Below are 16,433 nucleotides of genomic sequence, written 5' to 3'. Positions count from 1 at the left end.
TTCTGCTCTGAGACACCTCCCGCTGCAGCATTTTGTTGCATGGTCCCACATGCTAATAACAGCCTTATGCGTGCAGCCAAAATGGCATTTTCCATGCAGAGGATGCTATCAGCAGGCTTGGTGTTGCAGAACTACAAAAACGTTGCAAACGAACAGCCCAACGAAGAGATAACACACATTGCGCCTGGAAAGGGAGGTGCGGAGAGGGAGAAGAGAGCGGCTCAAATCCTGCAACTTTTGTTACAGGTTCCACTTGTTCTCATGTATTTGCACACAAGAGTGCAAAATCCATAGCTCCTACAGCTATTGATCTTTGGATCAAAGGCGGCATGCCGATTTAATCAATAAATAACAATAACACGGAAAACAACGCTCCATGGGGATAAAACCTCTCTTTTTTTAAAAAAATGCATCTGGTGCAGTTGTCTCAAGACATAGCTGACATATGTACAGCTGCTTTGATGCTGGGAGCGATTAGGGGCATTAAAACGCTTTGCAAGCGCCCAAGGAATTCATTCCTTTGTCCAGTAGCGAAGTGACCTTCTCTATATGGCGGTGCCTATGCGGCCGCCTATCTTTTCCCTTATTTGTAGTGCGCGTAACTAACGTTCCGGCGGCAAGCAAGGATCCCAGCTGGAAGGTTCCGACTAGCTGACGTGGCGGGGAATGCCCGTGGGCGTGGCTATGCTAATAAGGCAGACAGAAGCACAGCTTGTTGTCATGATGGGATGCAGAGGCATAAGCAAAGACTTTGTTTTAGTGATAGGTGGTGTAAGTAAAACCTTTTTTTTAAAGCATTAGCAATAAATAAAGGAAGTCATTTCAAAGAATAAGGCAAGCAAGGGAGGGCGGGGGGCGCAATTTCAAAATTTGTAAAAAGCAGAATGCATGAAATGCAACTTGTTAACGTATTTAGGAAACTTGATCACTCTCTGGAGGTGGGCGGGTGGCCTTTGATTCTAATAATCCTTCTTTTGTACGTTAAAGTCACTTGCAGGCTGGTTTGTGTTTTGTTTCAGCTGCATCCCCAGGAATTAACCCTCGCAGGAATTGTGTAAGACTTTGCTCTAAAATGCTTAAATCAAGTTGGCATGTTGACTGGTAGATTTTTAAGCACAGAAACGTCCAGCTGGGGGCAGGGTGTGTGTGTGTGTGTGTGTGTGTGTGTGTGTGTAAGCACCAGTTGTTTAAATAATTACAATAAAAAAATTCCTTCTGAAGTCGTGTGCATGCACACGAAAGCTCATACCAAGAACTAACTTAGTTGGTCTTTAAGGTGCTACTGGAAGGAATTTTTTTATTTTGACTATGGCAGACCAACACGGCTACCCATCTGTAACTTAAATAATTACATTAGTGAAGATGGGGGGGGGGCGGGGCGGGAAGGATGGAAACTTTTTATGTGAACCGCCCTGAGACCTCTGGATATACAGTGGTACCTCAGGTTACATACGCTTCAGGTTATACAGACTCCACTAACCCAGAAATATTTCCTCAGGTTAAGAACTTTGCTTCAGGATGAGAACAGAAACCGTGCTCCAGCGGCACGGCAGCAGTGGGAGGCCCCATTAGCTAAAGTGGGGCTTCAGGTTAAGAACAGTTTCAGGTTAAGAACGGACCTCCAGAACGAATTCAGTACTTGTATACCACTGTAGAGTGGTATATAAATTCAATTAATACAAAAAACAAACAAACTGCAAAATACAATGTGGACTACTGTCGAAAAGATGTCAAGGGATGGCACGCCAAGTCTGGTAGGGCTTACTTCCTCTGAATGGGCCAAGCGTGGTTCAGAGTCTTGCAGCATACAATGCTTTTTCACCAGTGTCTGCTGCACATTGCTTTGGAACAGTTTCTTTCAGGGAAGGGAATCCTTCTGTACAGCTCCTTCTCGGAGCAATTCACTTTTCAGTACCAAAAAAGAAGAAGTTGTTTTGGGCCCTTGTGCCTGCAGGAGGATGTTTGAAGATGTGAGGCAAAAGACTGTGGTGCAAAGAAAGGAAGAAAGGAAGAAAGAAAGAGAAATAAATAAATAAATAAATAAATGCTGGCTAAAAAGTGGAAAATGCAAGAACGGTGGAAGAATGGCAGATGAAGATGATGGAGTTTTCGGAGCTAGCTGACCTAAGCGGAAGAGTCTGCGACCAGAAGGAGGAGGAGTATCAGGAAGAATGGACAAAATTTAATGATTATTTAGTTAAATATGTTAATTGGAAACAGCTTGCAGATACTTGATTGGCTTAGGATTTTATATAAGCTAAGTGATGAATTGAACATTGAGATTGAACATATCTCAAAATGAAAAGATTTAAGGATGTTAATGTTCAAGTTAAATTTATAAGAACTATGATTTGGAATACTGTTAAAAGGATATGCATTGAAATTCAACCAAGGGGAAGCGAGGAAGTCACTTGACAATGTTAATAAGTGTAATGTTTATAAGGTTATGATTCTATGTTTGTTTATTTGTTTATAATTTTGTGAAAACCAATAATTTTTTTTGAAAAAAAGAAAAGAAGTGCTGAACATTAATGCCATCCCTATACTGGGTTTTCAAATTCTCCTGCTCCCTGGTGTTTCTACATACGGAAAACTCTTTTGCCTTTTATGCTTGTTTGTTAGGGATCCCCTCTGCCGTTTACAAACAGCCACAGGTATCTTTGTCTCTGAGCAAGCAGGCCAGGCGCCCTTTGCCCGGCTTAATCAGTGCTATGGAACTGGCTGGGACTTTGGCACAGGAAGAAGCAGGGAGCGTTGACCCAGCGCCGGCTCAGAGTTAGTGAGCCATCAAGTGATGTGGCAGGCGGACTTTGACAGCTGCCTTTGGGGACGAGAAGGACTGAGGCCGGCATTTAGAGCTGTAGCTGGTGGTCTCACTTTTAAACAGGTGTGGTGTGTCTCTGTGTTTGTGTGTGTAAACAAGCTCACGTGTTGATGGGAATATTGTTGCTCACCCCAGGATTTATCCTGGAGCACCCCATTGAAGCTTGGTTTGCTCTGCCTAGGGTGTGGGTGGGAAACAAAAGTAAAAACAAATTGAGTCAGTACCATTTGTGCAGGGTCAGATGTTAGGACTTGCCGCAGATGGGTTGACAGTGATTAGTAGTGCAAAATATAGAGGACATGGGTTACTTTAAAAAATGGTCCAGCAGGGGAAGAAATACCTTTTGTTCTTACAGAACATGGCATTTAAGATTTCTTCGCAGGCGTGTTTTGAATACAGGGATGTACTAGTTGAGAGAGCAACTAAGTGTTCAGTTCCGTTCTCACTTCAGTTATGAATTTATTAGTTGGTCGTATGCCAGCCACAGTTTTACAGGACTGCTGTAAGATGCTGAAATAGTGTAGGTGAAGTTCTCTGAGGACTTAAAAAAGGTGCTTTGTAATTCTTGTTGTTAAATGTTGAGATCAGTCATGTTGAATGCTGTCCATTCAGTGTTCCTAGCTTGTCAAAACTCTGTGCCTAAAATGCCAACCTCTGAACAGTGTTCAAAATAAAGCAAAGTAAAATACATGTTTACACAGACCCATCTTTTGCACCAACTCATACAATTTTAGTGCATTTATTTAGACACCGGGTATTGAACCTGTGACCTGCCCTGCCACTGAGCTTGTCAATGGGCTTCCTTGCTTTTTACACGGGAGCCTTTTGCAGGCTACTGCCCATGTGCTCTAATGCATGTCTGCAGAGAACCATGAGGCATGGAAACCTTGGGATATTTTAATTTCGGGCTGTTTTTGTTGCGTCACCTCTCTTACAATTATGCTTATCTTTGCAGGAACCCGAAGCAGGTTTGGTAAGGAAATCTGAACGAAAGCAGGCCCTGCAGAGAGTCCAAGATGGATCCCTGGATCCCACCGCAGCAGCCCCAGCCACAAGGGAGACATGTTCCCCACATGGAAGGCTACGAGAGGGGTCCATGGAGGGCAGTTTCCCATGGCATTCCACCGCCTCAATCCAGGCACAGCAGTGAGTGGCTGTACCACCATGAACCCTGGGCTAGGCCTCAGCCTTGGCCAGATGCTCGAGTAGAATACCACCATGCTGCCCATCACCCAAGACTCCAGGACTATAGGAGGCCAAACTCCAGAGCAGAGTATTATGAAACTGGCTATCCCAACCGGTCATATTCAAGGTAAGACTGAAAGGGACTGCAGAAATACAGACCAGGAATGTAAAAACCAGGCAGCAAAGTTTCTTAAAGAAAAAGTTTTTTATTTGGATTTTGTCAGACAAAATGCAAATGTGGGTGCATTTAGGAAAATGAGAAAATGCCCACCCCTCCTTAGGGGCAGTCAACTTATATACCTTTTTGCAAAGCACAGCCCAGCCCCTTGGCATCCCTTTAGCCAATGATTGACAATTTCCTATGGTCTTTGATGCATATTCATTAAGCTCAACCAATGAATAAATTGGTGTGGCCTTTCAGTTCCAAGTTGCCTATTCCACTAGGTGGCGCTACTGGCTTATAAACTACTTAACCTCTTTACTAGTTCCAGGAAATACCCCTGAACCCCCTGCTTCCAAGAAATGTACCGAAGCGAGTCGTGTGGTTTAGCACCTTCTCACTTAAGAGTTATATCTGGACCCTGGCGGTCGGCAAACATCCTGCTGCTTGCCTTTGTCAGGGGTCGTTTCTCAGAAATGGCTTAACCTCAACTGGCAAACTTCCTGCAGGAGCAAGCTAACCTTAACCACATCCTTGCAAGCTAGCTGCACCTGCAAAATATCCTAACCACACTTGCTCTTTGCAAACAGTTGCAAACAGGAGAGAGGCTTTGCTCTCAGAAAATGACTTCAGGCTTTTAGCTTCTAGTTTGCTCTCTAAAATGGTGTCAGAGGTTCTTAAATGGCTTTAGAGGTCCTTAGCCTGGCTCTGGTCTGGCTCTCCATTGGTCATCCTGACCTTCACCCCTTCAAGACCTCTAAAGCCCTAAACGGCCTCGGCCCAGTATACCTGAAGGAGTGTCTCCACCCCCATTGTTCTGCCCGGACACTGAGGTCCAGCTCTGAGGGTCTTCTGGCGGTTCCCTCATTGCGAGAAGCAAAGCTATAGGGAACCAGGCAGAGGGCCTTCTTGGTGGTGGCACCCGCCCTGCGGAATGCCCTCCCACCAGATGTCAAAGAGAACAACAGCTACCTGACTTTTAGAAGATATCTGAAGGCTATCTGAAGTTCAGGGAAGTTTTTAATTTGTGATATTTTAATGTATTTTTAATCTTTGTTGGAGGCCGCCCAGAGTGGCTGGGGAAACCCAGCCAGATGGGTGGGGTACAAATAATAAATTATTATTATTATTATGACTTGAGAAAGACAACACTCAGAAGGATTGGGGGACTTTGCAGAGAGATCAGCAGAGCTTCTTCTTCCATATAGTCTCCTAGCCCTTCTCTGTTTCGTACAGAGGGCCTCAAACATTCATTTATCACTTCAGTTCCAATGTTTGTTTGTTTTATATTAATGCAGCTGTGTGGAACTCCAAATCAGAGCATTTAATCCAAGTAGTTCCAAAGGAGGAAGAGAGGGATAACTAGCTCCTCATTTACAGGATCCCTCTACTAGCTTTCTCTCTCTCTCTGTGTGGGAAATCTACTGGATCTGCAGATCTTTTCTGCTGGGGTGAAAGAAGGAGATTGTGTGTGGGATTTTTAGTTGGAAAATGCCAACTAAAGAATTACGCAGCCCCTTTCCTGCTGCACTACCCCAAACTAATTTGGAGCTCCCTGTGACCTCAGTAAATAATTTTTAAAATCACTGAAAAAACAATGACCTGATTCAGACATTGGATAACTATAGGTGTTTCCAGCATGGATGATGTTGGGGTGCACACTTGGGTCCCACTCAGCATCATTGGCTACACATTTGGTATGCTTTAGACCTTTGAGTAATTAGCACAAAGGTTGCAGAGCATTTCCTCGCGTCTTTTGTTGAATGTGCTTATTAATCTCCCTGTGACCAGGATCTCTTCTCTTAGGAGTGTTTCCAGTTGCATGTTCAACCAGATATTGCATCAGATATTCGAGCTAATTTGACAGAGGTCTAAAGAGGAGCCTGTGCGTCTGAGGATGCTGGGGTGTGTGTGAGGGGGGCACTGTTCACGTTTAAGACCTCATGTGCTCAGGCCTTATGTTTTCCCGCTATATGAACAAGCTGTGATGAGTTTTGGCTGTTCTCTCCTCCCCTAATGCATCTGCAGAGAAGTTGGAAGCTTTCACTTCCAGGTTTACACAAACCACAGTTCTCAGCGATGCCCGAATTAGGAAACTGTTGTTTGCTTAGCCAACAACTACCAGACTTTTAGCAGATATCCGCAGGGACCCCTGTTTAGGGAAGCTTTTAATGTTTAACAGACTATTGTATTTTAATATTTTGTTGGAAGCCGCCCAGAGTGGCTGGGGAAACCCAGCCAGATGGGTGGGGTATAAATAATAAATTATTATTATTATTATTATTATTATTAGCCCTACAGAAGTTGCTGCCCATCATCCCTAATTACTGGCCATGCTGGTGGAGGCTGATAGGAGTCCAACAAGATCTAGAGAGCACCATGTTGGCTAACCCTGATTTAAACTATTGTTCCAGAAAACAAGCAGGTCCTGAAATCACCGTTTGCTCCCAACTAGTTCTCACTAAATACAGTCTGAAACAAACCACAGTTCCCTTAATTTGGATGCTATGGGGAACCGTGGTTAGTTCAGAACTGAAAATGAAAGCTTGTGAAAGAAGAGGAGTATACAAACATTATGCTTGCTGCAGCTTGTTTACATAGCAGAAACCATGATTTACTGCTTTTTATCTGATTTGGGCCTATGTTATCTCCTATATCACATCTACTGTTGTGGTCACACTGCTTCTTTATCCTGTAACTTGCTCCTGCTCTCGTTCCTGATCTCATTTGCCTTGTCTCCTCTCACAATTCACCCTGGTGAATTATAGACAGGCTAGCTATTCATTGCGTCGGGATTTATTTGTGGTCTGTATTCATATTTTTCAATGATCAAATAGAGAGCTGGAAGTGGGAGAAAAGGTCATTTCAATTACCAAGTGGTCATTATAGCCCATTTATTACCTTCCATAGCAGTTTTTGGAACTGTTTCTGACAGCATTTCCCTCCTGAATTTTTAATCCTCACAAATAACGAGGAATTTAGACAGTTACCCAAAGCAGCGTCCTCCATCTCCCTTTCTTCTCTCTCTCCTTTGGGCCACGCTTCAGGCAAGGTTATGAAGACCATCACCGGACCTTTGCGGAAGATTATGCGCATGGCGACTACCAGAGATACCCCCAAACCTGGCAAAGTGAGAGAGGTACTGCATTCTCCACAGAAACAAAACTGGTTTAAAAATACTTGATGGAACTGGGTTGAAGAGGAATTCTGGAATTCATTGTGGTGGTGTGTGCGTCTGTACATATTCAAAGCCTTCCTCACGCCATGCTTGTTCTCTGCCTCTGTCTCTCCTTCATGGCTCTGCGTTGTAAAAGGCTGCGTACACACCACACACCGAAACCACATTGAATCCCCATTATTTTCCCCAACCCAGAAAATAATTTGTGTGAACTGTGGTTTACCCCTATTAACAAACTACTCTTCCTAGGATTCTTTGGGGGAACTCATGTACTTTAGATGTGCTTTAAATGTACACAGCCCAACGATTCTCTGTGGTTAGATTTACCATTGTCTCATTTGCTGTGTTCAATGACCCTCCTCATTTGATAAATTCTGGATTTGTTAAAAAAAAGAAAAAGAAAAAAAGAAGTCCATCTTAGCAAGAATGTGATTTTTTTGTCTCACAGGCTCAAAATTCTCAGTACTTTTTCAGAACTAGTTCTGAGCCTAAATGTCACCCCATTTACAGGCCCGGGAAGTCCCAGATTTATTTATTTACTAATACATTTATACCTTGAGTTATGCAGGAATTTTAAGAAACCAAAAAATCAGTGCAGTTTTGAAAGCGGTGGATAGAATCCAGAAGTTTTGAAAGGTTCAGACTGTTATCTTGATTTAAAATGATGTCCAACACTATCCAAACATAGGCGAATATTCACTCCTTAATCTGAGGAACCACCATGCGCAATTTGGATACAATATAGTAAGACAAGGGTTGCCAACCGTTTTGGATTAGTGGGCACATTTCAAATTTTGAGAGAGTGCTGGGGGTGCCAGTCACAAAATGACTGCCATGTAGTGGGCATGGCATAACACAAAATGGGTGCCACCGGGAGCATGGCATGACATAGAGTTAGAGAGACAGCTGCCCCTGGCGGCTTACCATGGGAAATGCTCTGCTGGTCCTGATTATGGAGATCTCTCTCTCAGAAAAAATAAACGTGGTAGCCAACACCACTCTCATTTCACAGAAATTGCTTAGAAGGTACCGGCACATTTTGCTGCATAACTTACTTTCTAGGAGAGCTAGAGACTGGCCAGATGCAAGTGGAAGGCAGAACCAGAGGCTAAAGTGGGCGGGGCACAAGTGTGAATTTTACCTTTACGCAGTAGGTTAGTTTCCACCCACACCCACCCTTCTCCATTCAGACAGGCAATGAAAAGCAGGATCAGAGTCCAAGGACATATTTTAATCTGGCAAAAAACACTCAAGGCAGGCGTATATAAAGGGTGGTGAGGGGACAGAGGGTATGGCTTAGGTGTGAACTTGGGCCAGATGGAGAGGGGAAGGCCATTTTGCTCCTGCCAGGTTTCAGTCGTACATAAAGGTAAAGGTAAAGGTACCCCTGCCCGTACGGGCCAGTCTTGCCAGACTCTAGGGTTGTGCGCTCATCTCACTCTAGAGGCCGGGAGCCAGCGCTGTCCGCAGACACTTCCGGGTCACGTGGCCAGCGTGACAAGCTGCATCTGGCGAGCCAGTGCAGCACACGGAACGCCGTTTACCTTCCCACTGGTAAGCGGTCCCTAGTTATCTACTTGCACCCAGGGGTGCTTTCGAACTGCTAGGTTGGCAGGCGCTGGGACCGAACGACGGGAGCTCACCCCGCCGCGGGGATTCGAACCGCCGACCATGCGATCGGTAAGTCCTAAGCGCTGAGGTTTTACCCACAGCGCCACCCGCGTCCCTTCAGTCGTACATAGACCTTTCTTAATCTAAACGTAGATCTTGAGTGAGCCTTTGACTGAGCCTAACAAATTATAAATGTTCCTCCAAGCATTTGTGAGTTGATAATCCTGGTGCCTGGGGTGTGTTCTACTGTGAATTCTGGCACTTTTCCATATGGTTTTATTGGAATTGTTTTGTATTATAGTGAACAGACCTTGTATCATTGGTGAGGGGCAATATAGAAATTTTAAGAATGAACAAACATTTGTAAGTTCCGGTGTGTAAGTATGTGCACACACGTTGCCTATGTTTGTGTATTCACATGTGTAAAAAACCCTCTGGTATACATGACTTTTAATGGCCTCCTGTAATCAGATGTACTTTGTTTCTAAGCATAGCCCCTTTGACAACAAAAGGCAATCGTATCTGGTGTCTCCAAGGTAGCTTTATCAGTTTTTAAATGTTGCATATGCCTGGAGGTAGAGCTGCTCCTTTTTATTTTCTCTGAGTATGTAGATCCAAGACAGAGAGATACCTGGGGCGAAGGTACAAATTACTGGGACCAGAACTATTACAGTGATCAACATCGAGTAGAAAGCAGCGGCTTTGCAGAGCATCACAATGGGACTCCAGTTTGGTAAGGAAATCCCATGAGCTGACCCACCCAACTAGGAAACGACTAAGATCTCCTTAATCCAGTGTCTGTGAAGGACACTTGGTGACTCTCTGCTCTTGCAGTGTGCCTCAGGGAAGCACGTTTCCCCACAGGAGGCTCCTGAGACCTTTGCCAGGTGAGTATAGTCCCGGGATGCGCACTCCGCAGGCCAGTGTGGTGTAGTGGTTAAGAGCAGTGGACTCGTAATCTGGTGAACCGGGTTCGATTCCCCGCTCCTCCACATGCAGCTGCTGGGTAACCTTGGGCCAGTCACACTTCTCTGAAGTCTCTCAGCCCCACTCACCTCACAGAGTGTTTGTTGTGGGGGAGGAAGGGAAAGGAGATTGTTAGCTGCTTTGAGACTCCTTAGGGTAGTGATAAAGCGCGATATCAAATCCAAACTCCTCCTCCTCCTCCTCCTCCTCTTCTTCTTCTTCTTCTTCTTCTTCTTCTTCTTCTTCTTCTTCTTCTGTGTAGGTCCTGGAGAACTAGATATTTTGCCCTGTTATTTGCAGCAAATCTGAAATCCAACCACTGCAAACATTTCAATAAAGAAAAGTTAGGAGGTCATCTTTAATAGATCCGTTTTTGTTTTTCACTCAAATAAGACCCTGGAACCCAAACAGCCTCAAAATATGCACAAATGTGCCCTTAATGCATAACCATGTTCTCCTGTGGGGAGATGCATGAGCTATCTGTGAGAGTGTGGCCAACAGATTTGTAAACAAAATCTCTCTATCTCCCCCCCCCCTTTTGCTACCCTTCTTCAATAAGGTCTAAGAGGCATGAGTCCTACGAAGACAATTACATTTCAAAGAAAGATGGCTCCTATGATATAAACTACAGTTATCCTTTGCAACAAGGACAGATTCAGGATGAATTCCAGTGGAAGTTCCAGGAGAACACCAGTGTTCCAGCGCATGAGGTGCGAGCTTTGGGACTTGTCCAGGGTATCCTTTCTTCTTCCCTCATCTCAGCTGGTGCTACTTGGATAGGCCTGAGAGCCCTAGAAAGCAAATGCCAGCTTTAAAGTTCTCTGTAAAGGGTGTTGCAGTTCGTTTTCCCTTTGCTTTTGTCAAGACCATCGTTCCTTCTATTCCGCCTCTTCCCCGCTCCTTTTCTCCATTGTAGGTTCCATTGCCTGAGGAACCAAGCATGCTCCAAAAGTATAAGGAATCAGGTCTCAGCTCAAGTAGCTATGAGCTTAGCCAGTACATGTACGATCCCTCCAGCCACTACGAAGCAGCTCCCTCCAAGGACTGGAGCCCCATTCAGGCAGGTAAGGTATTCCAACACCAGGAACATCTGGGGTGTGGGTGACCAAGGCATTTGCCAACACCTTGAGGCTAGCATCAGGGCCACCACTGTGCATTCTTTCTTTGTGTGGATTTTTTTCATCCCTCCAATCTGACCCCCAATATAGGTTTTTAATCTGGTGTTGTTAATTGTGCATGTTCAGCCCTTTTCTTTTCAACATTTGCATTGTAAGACACCTTGTGAGGGCTTGCCCCAAAAGGCAGGGTGGAAATACCTTAAATAAATAAATGATAAAAAAATTCCTTCCTGTAGCACCTTAAAGACCAACTAAGTTAGTTCTTGGTATAAGCTTTCGTGTGCATGCACACTTCTTCAGATACACTCTTCTTCAGTGTATCTGAAGAAGTGTGCATGCACACGAAAGCTTATACCAAGAACTAACTTAGTTGGTCTTTAAGGTGCTACAGGAAGGAATTTTTTTATTTTGACTATGGCAGACCAACACGGCTACCCATCTGTAAATAAATGATGCTATTTGTCTAAACATGGGAGTGTTCCCATCACCTAAAAGAGGGGTGAGGTTCGAGTTTTAAAAGCAGAAGGATGGTGCAGGAACAGATTTGGACAGAACCCTCCATTTGCCCGTAAATTACCTCCAAGTTCTTTTCTAACTGGTGTCAGAGCTCAGCTGAAGACAAAAACTATGATGGAGAAAAGCTGTGGGGAGGTTTGGCAGGAGTAGTGATCTGTACTTCTCATCCATGTACCCTTTTTGCTTGTGAAATCACATCCTTCTTTGAGACTGAGTCAGTTCTTTGTTTAGACACATTGAACGACAGGCATCCTTCTAGTCTGGGGCTCAGAGTCTGGCAGGAGGCATGTCAAACAAAGGTTTACTTCAGTCACTTACTGGATGGCCCCCATCTTTGTGTGGTGGGGGTCATGGCTGTGCATCTTCCCCCTTCCCTGCGGATCTAAAACAGAGATCCCCAAACTAAGGCCCGTGGGCCAGATAAGGCCCCGAGGGACTCGTTTATCCGGCCTGCGGCAACCCCCGCCGCCCACTGCCACCGCCTGCTCTTACTGGTGCTGCGCAGCTACCCACTTCTGGGTAGGAGGAGCACCGGAAATAGCTTGTGCACATGCGCAAGTGTTATTTGTGCATGTGCATGCGCATGCGCAAGCGTTATTTCCAGTGCCCATGCACATGTGCACAAACTATTTCTAGTGCTCCTCTGACCCGGAAGTGTATCGGAAATAGCGTGTGCGCACGCATATGGGCATGCGCTTCCCCGCCCTCCGGCCCACCATGTGATCAGCGCTGGAGACACCGGCCCGAGGCACAGTAAGTTTGCTGACCCATGATCTAAAACAAGGAAGGTATAACCTGTAGCCATCCAGATGTGGTTGAAGCACAACTCACAACATCACTGATCACCGGACACACTGGAATGGCATGGATGGAAGTTGTAGGAGTCCAACAAGATCTGGAGAGTGCCAGATTCCACAGCCCTGATCTACAATAATGTGTGATGCAGGGGCCACACTTGCCTGTAAAGCTCCCACCTTCCCAATGCAAAGACTGCAGCTGCCCAACATGTGTCTGAACTTGGCCAAACCCTTTTTGTGTTACCCCATCAGCTTAGAATCATAGAATCATAGAGTTGGAAGAGACCACAAGGGCCATCGAGTCCAACCCCCTGCCAAGCTTCCTCTATGTCTTTTCTGCTTTCTATTGTTGAGTTGAGTTGAGTTCTGTTCCCTTCACTGTCACCCCCTATGACAAGGCAGTTATTCTTCCTGCCTTCTTTCAGATTTACAGTTCACTGAGCAGCTTATTTGATGTGCGTTTTAGCTGGCTTGCTTTCTTGTCAGTCTGGGATCAGCCTCTGGCCTAAGCCAATGACAAGTCACTAACGGTCCCGGTCTTGTCATTTAGCAGAAGACCTGCCAGTTCCTCTTCACCCTGTGGCACCTCTGAAGTTTCGAGTCCCCCATGTACCTGTGTGCTTTGGAGCTGGGGGGCAGCTGGTCCGAGGATGTCCTAATCACCCAGCAGATGGGCAACCTGCTGTTGTCGAAATGCACAGCCTGGAGGTAAACATGAACTTGCCCCTTGGAAGTGAGATGATTGTTGCAAATCTGCCCTCCGTTGCTTTGACAGTTCTTTCTCCTGAGTCTTGACTTCACTCTTTCATTCCTGCCTCACCTCTCTCGTCGTTTTATTTTGCTGTCAGTCAGCTTTGAGCCTTGTTTTAACAACTCCTTTATCTGTGGATTTGGGAATGTCTTCTTTGTGCTGGCACCTCCCAACATCAGCCTGTCCCCTGGTGTTTGCTTAAAGTGTCTTCTAGACACCCTCTGATTTCCAGCTGTTTGGCAGAAACACCCAACATCCATTTCAAGGTTCATCACAATCAGTAGAAACATTCTTTTTAAAAGGAAGAAAGCAGAGATTCTGCAGGCAGCTGGAAGAATTCATATTGCAGACCCTATTCTGTGATCCCCTTGCCATGGGGATTCCTATGAAATAGCTACTCTAGTTATTAAGGGGTCACAAATATCATTGTTCAAATCTCTCCACCATAAATTTACTAGGTTGCCCCAGATAAGCCATTACCTTTCAGCTTCAGCTGATTTACTGAATAATATTGTTAGGGCTTGTCTACAGAGACATTTTCTATGTGTTTGTAACTGTTTTTATTTGCATAGCCCACATCCCTCAATGACACCAGTCTCCATGCTTTGCCCCTGTATATGTGGGCTTACCTGAAATGGGGATAATTTGATAAATTGGGGGAAACTGGGCTCCAAACTACTCCCCTCGGGATTGCAGATTATTTGTTTTGGTGTTTTGGGGCAGTTGTCAGTTGTCACTTTCTGGTACTCCTCTTTTCAGGCCTACTACTTCTTTCCTTCATTTCTTATAATAATAATAATAATTTATTATTTATACCCCACCCATTTGGCTGGGTTTCCCCAGCCATTCTGGGCGGCTTCCAACAAAGTATTAAAATACAGGCTGTGCTTGTAACTATTTCCTGTGTGCTTCTGAATGGAAGAATATATATATTTCCTTTTAATCCCTCAGATTAGCACGAACTCAGAAAACTGCACAAGCCAATGGCAGCTTGCGCGCGCGCACGCACACACACACCTGATCCCTCAGATATGCATAAAACCAGAAAGCTGAATTTGCAGTTGCCTGATTGTGTGCCATAGGAAGAGAGACAAGGGCAGGAAGATGTTCAAAGAGCTTACACAACCCTAGATGACTAAAACAAGCACAACATAGCATACTTTCTACAACCACTTTAGCTACAGTGAGTGCAGACAATTATCCGAATCCCACTCACTGACTCTTTCCTTGTTTTCCAGGTGATCCTACATGATACAGCTGAGCAGGAAGAATTGAGAGCCTTCCCAGGACCTCTAATCAGGTACATGACCTCTGAAAGAGTACAACTTAAGTTTTCATTCTCACATAGAATCATAGAATCATAGAGTTGGAAGAGACCACAAGGGCCATTGAGTCCAACCCCCTGCCAAGCAGGAAACACCATCAGAGCACTCCTGACATATGGTTGTCAAGCCTCTGCTTAAAGACCTCCAAAGTAGGAGACTCCACCACACTCCTTGGCAGCAAATTCCACTGTCAAACAGCTCTTACTGTCAGGAAGTTCTTCCTAATGTTTAGGTGGAATCTTCTTTCTTGTAGTTTGGATCCATTGCTCCGTGTCCGCTTCTCTGGAGCAGCAGAAAACAACCTTTCTCCCTCCTCTATGTGACATCCTTTTATATATTTGAACATGGCTATCATATCACCCCTTAACCTCCTCTTCTCCAGGCTAAACAAGCACAGCTCCCTTAGCCGTTCCTCATAAGGCCTTAGCCCTGAGGCAGCCCTACTCTGAAGCAAGCTGAGACGTCCCAGGCAACAGGCTCTGGATGTTATTGATGGGTAGCAAAATGGGAGTCAGGGGATCTGACTCATGGGGCGCTGTGTACCAGGGTGTTCAGCTGTGCAAGCCCCACTGAAATGAATAGGAGCTGTTCAAGAGCACACAACTCCTCCTTTGCGGCTCTTCTTTGTTTTCTTGTGACAGAAAAACTGCCCAGTGAATTGTGTTCTTTGTCAATCAGAGGAAGGGTGCTGGTTGGATTTTCTGTTTCGGGCACTAGAGTAGCCTAAAGAAAGTGTTTCATTTCTGCCATTTGGGCTGCAGGAGGCTATTTTAACATGTTGCACAGGTCACAGTGCTCTAATGATACGGGATTAGAATAAAATGTTGAGGGTGAGGGAAGGTGGAAATAAAAGTTCTTGCCTCCCCCAAGTAGTTGTCATGGTGAATGCTCTCTTAAACTGTCGTTATTATTTGATTCTCCTCACACCCGCACCTGAGCAAAAGCCAGAGGGTTTGCTTATGCATTCAAATTATTGCATTGATTGCTGAGTTGTTGAGAAGGGTGCTCAGTCACTGTTTTCTGGACGGATTCAGTCACGTAGCTACACATTCAGGTTGCACAGTTGCAGTTGATTGGGAGGTCTTGCGCAGTAAGCCAACTTCCTTGCAGAATTGGACTTTTTGCAGTAAGGAAAGTGACGGGGGAAAGGCCTCGGAGAGTTGTGGGATAACACTTGCTTCAGCAAGAGTGTGTGAGTGCGTTCAGTTTGGAGGGGTCACATCAAAGCCTTTGGAAATGTTATATAGCAGGGATGGGGAATCTGTCGGGATTCAAGCTTGCCTTCAGGAGAAACTGGCCACTCTCCAGGCACCCGGCTTGAATCACCAGTTGACCTCCCTGTCTGCATTCCCGGCAAGATCCAGGCAAGGTCGCGATCGGCGATCCTCCCCAGCGTGAGGAGAACACACCACTCTTTCCTGCCCCCCCAGGGGCAGGGGAAAGAGATAGACAGAAACGTATTTACATGCCTTTATTTCTGTCTTTGCAGCGTTACAGAGAACACATCTGCTCTCTTCAAACTCCAGCAGCAGAGAGACAAACTCCACCCACTGTACTTCCTGTACAGCTCATATTACACTCTGAGCTAATTCCGGTGCTTCGCACTGTGAAAAGACTGTCCCTCTGTTTCCCACGGAAACAGTCCCAACATTCCCATTATGTTTTGCTTCCAAGCTAGCAGCAGCTCGCGGTCGCATTGCTTCTATATCGGAACAGAATCTTGCCCTCCAAACCTCCAAACCTACCCAGTCCTCGAGATCTGGGCCACCTATGGATCTGAAAGTCCTTGTGCCCCTTTCTGCTCTTCCAGGGAGGATCTGCACAAGGTGGACGTGATGACGTTTTGCCAGCGCAGAGCAGCTGTGGCCTGTGACCTGGACTCCAGCCGAAGCAGAGATTCTGCCCTGCTTTGGAAACTCCTCCTCCTCCTTTGCCGGCAGAACGGGGTGTGTATCTCCTACGGGGCGAATCTTTGCAGAGATAAGTTAGAGAGCCTGGCTAG

At 45.4% G+C, this 16,433-nt stretch overlaps 1 protein-coding gene across 2 annotated transcripts in view; it reads left to right on the top strand.

Annotated features, from left to right (window-relative positions):
* Positions 1-696: 696 nt before the first annotated feature.
* Positions 697-16,433, top strand: part of SEC16B (SEC16 homolog B, endoplasmic reticulum export factor) — a 54,513-nt gene continuing 38,776 nt past the window's right edge. Inside the window, exons 1-9 of one of the 2 annotated variants that reach the window (XM_082229045.1) lie at positions 697-771; positions 3,780-4,136; positions 7,217-7,308; positions 9,571-9,691; positions 10,484-10,634; positions 10,841-10,988; positions 12,906-13,063; positions 14,345-14,406; positions 16,242-16,377. In XM_082229045.1, the coding sequence (XP_082085171.1) occupies positions 3,841-4,136; positions 7,217-7,308; positions 9,571-9,691; positions 10,484-10,634; positions 10,841-10,988; positions 12,906-13,063; positions 14,345-14,406; positions 16,242-16,377 (1,164 nt within the window). In that variant the 5' untranslated portion in view covers positions 697-771; positions 3,780-3,840. Of the gene's footprint in view, positions 772-2,629; positions 2,888-3,779; positions 4,137-7,216; positions 7,309-9,570; positions 9,692-10,483; positions 10,635-10,840; positions 10,989-12,905; positions 13,064-14,344; positions 14,407-16,241; positions 16,378-16,433 lie in introns of those variants that run through there. The other variant, XM_082229044.1, reaches the window with a different exon arrangement.

Source organism: Podarcis vaucheri (assembly GCF_965113315.1).
Source record: "Podarcis vaucheri genome assembly, chromosome: 6".
Lineage (NCBI taxonomy): Eukaryota > Metazoa > Chordata > Lepidosauria > Squamata > Lacertidae > Podarcis > Podarcis vaucheri.
The sequence above is the reverse complement of the archived record's forward strand: the minus strand, read 5'-3'. Positions and strand labels throughout refer to the sequence as shown.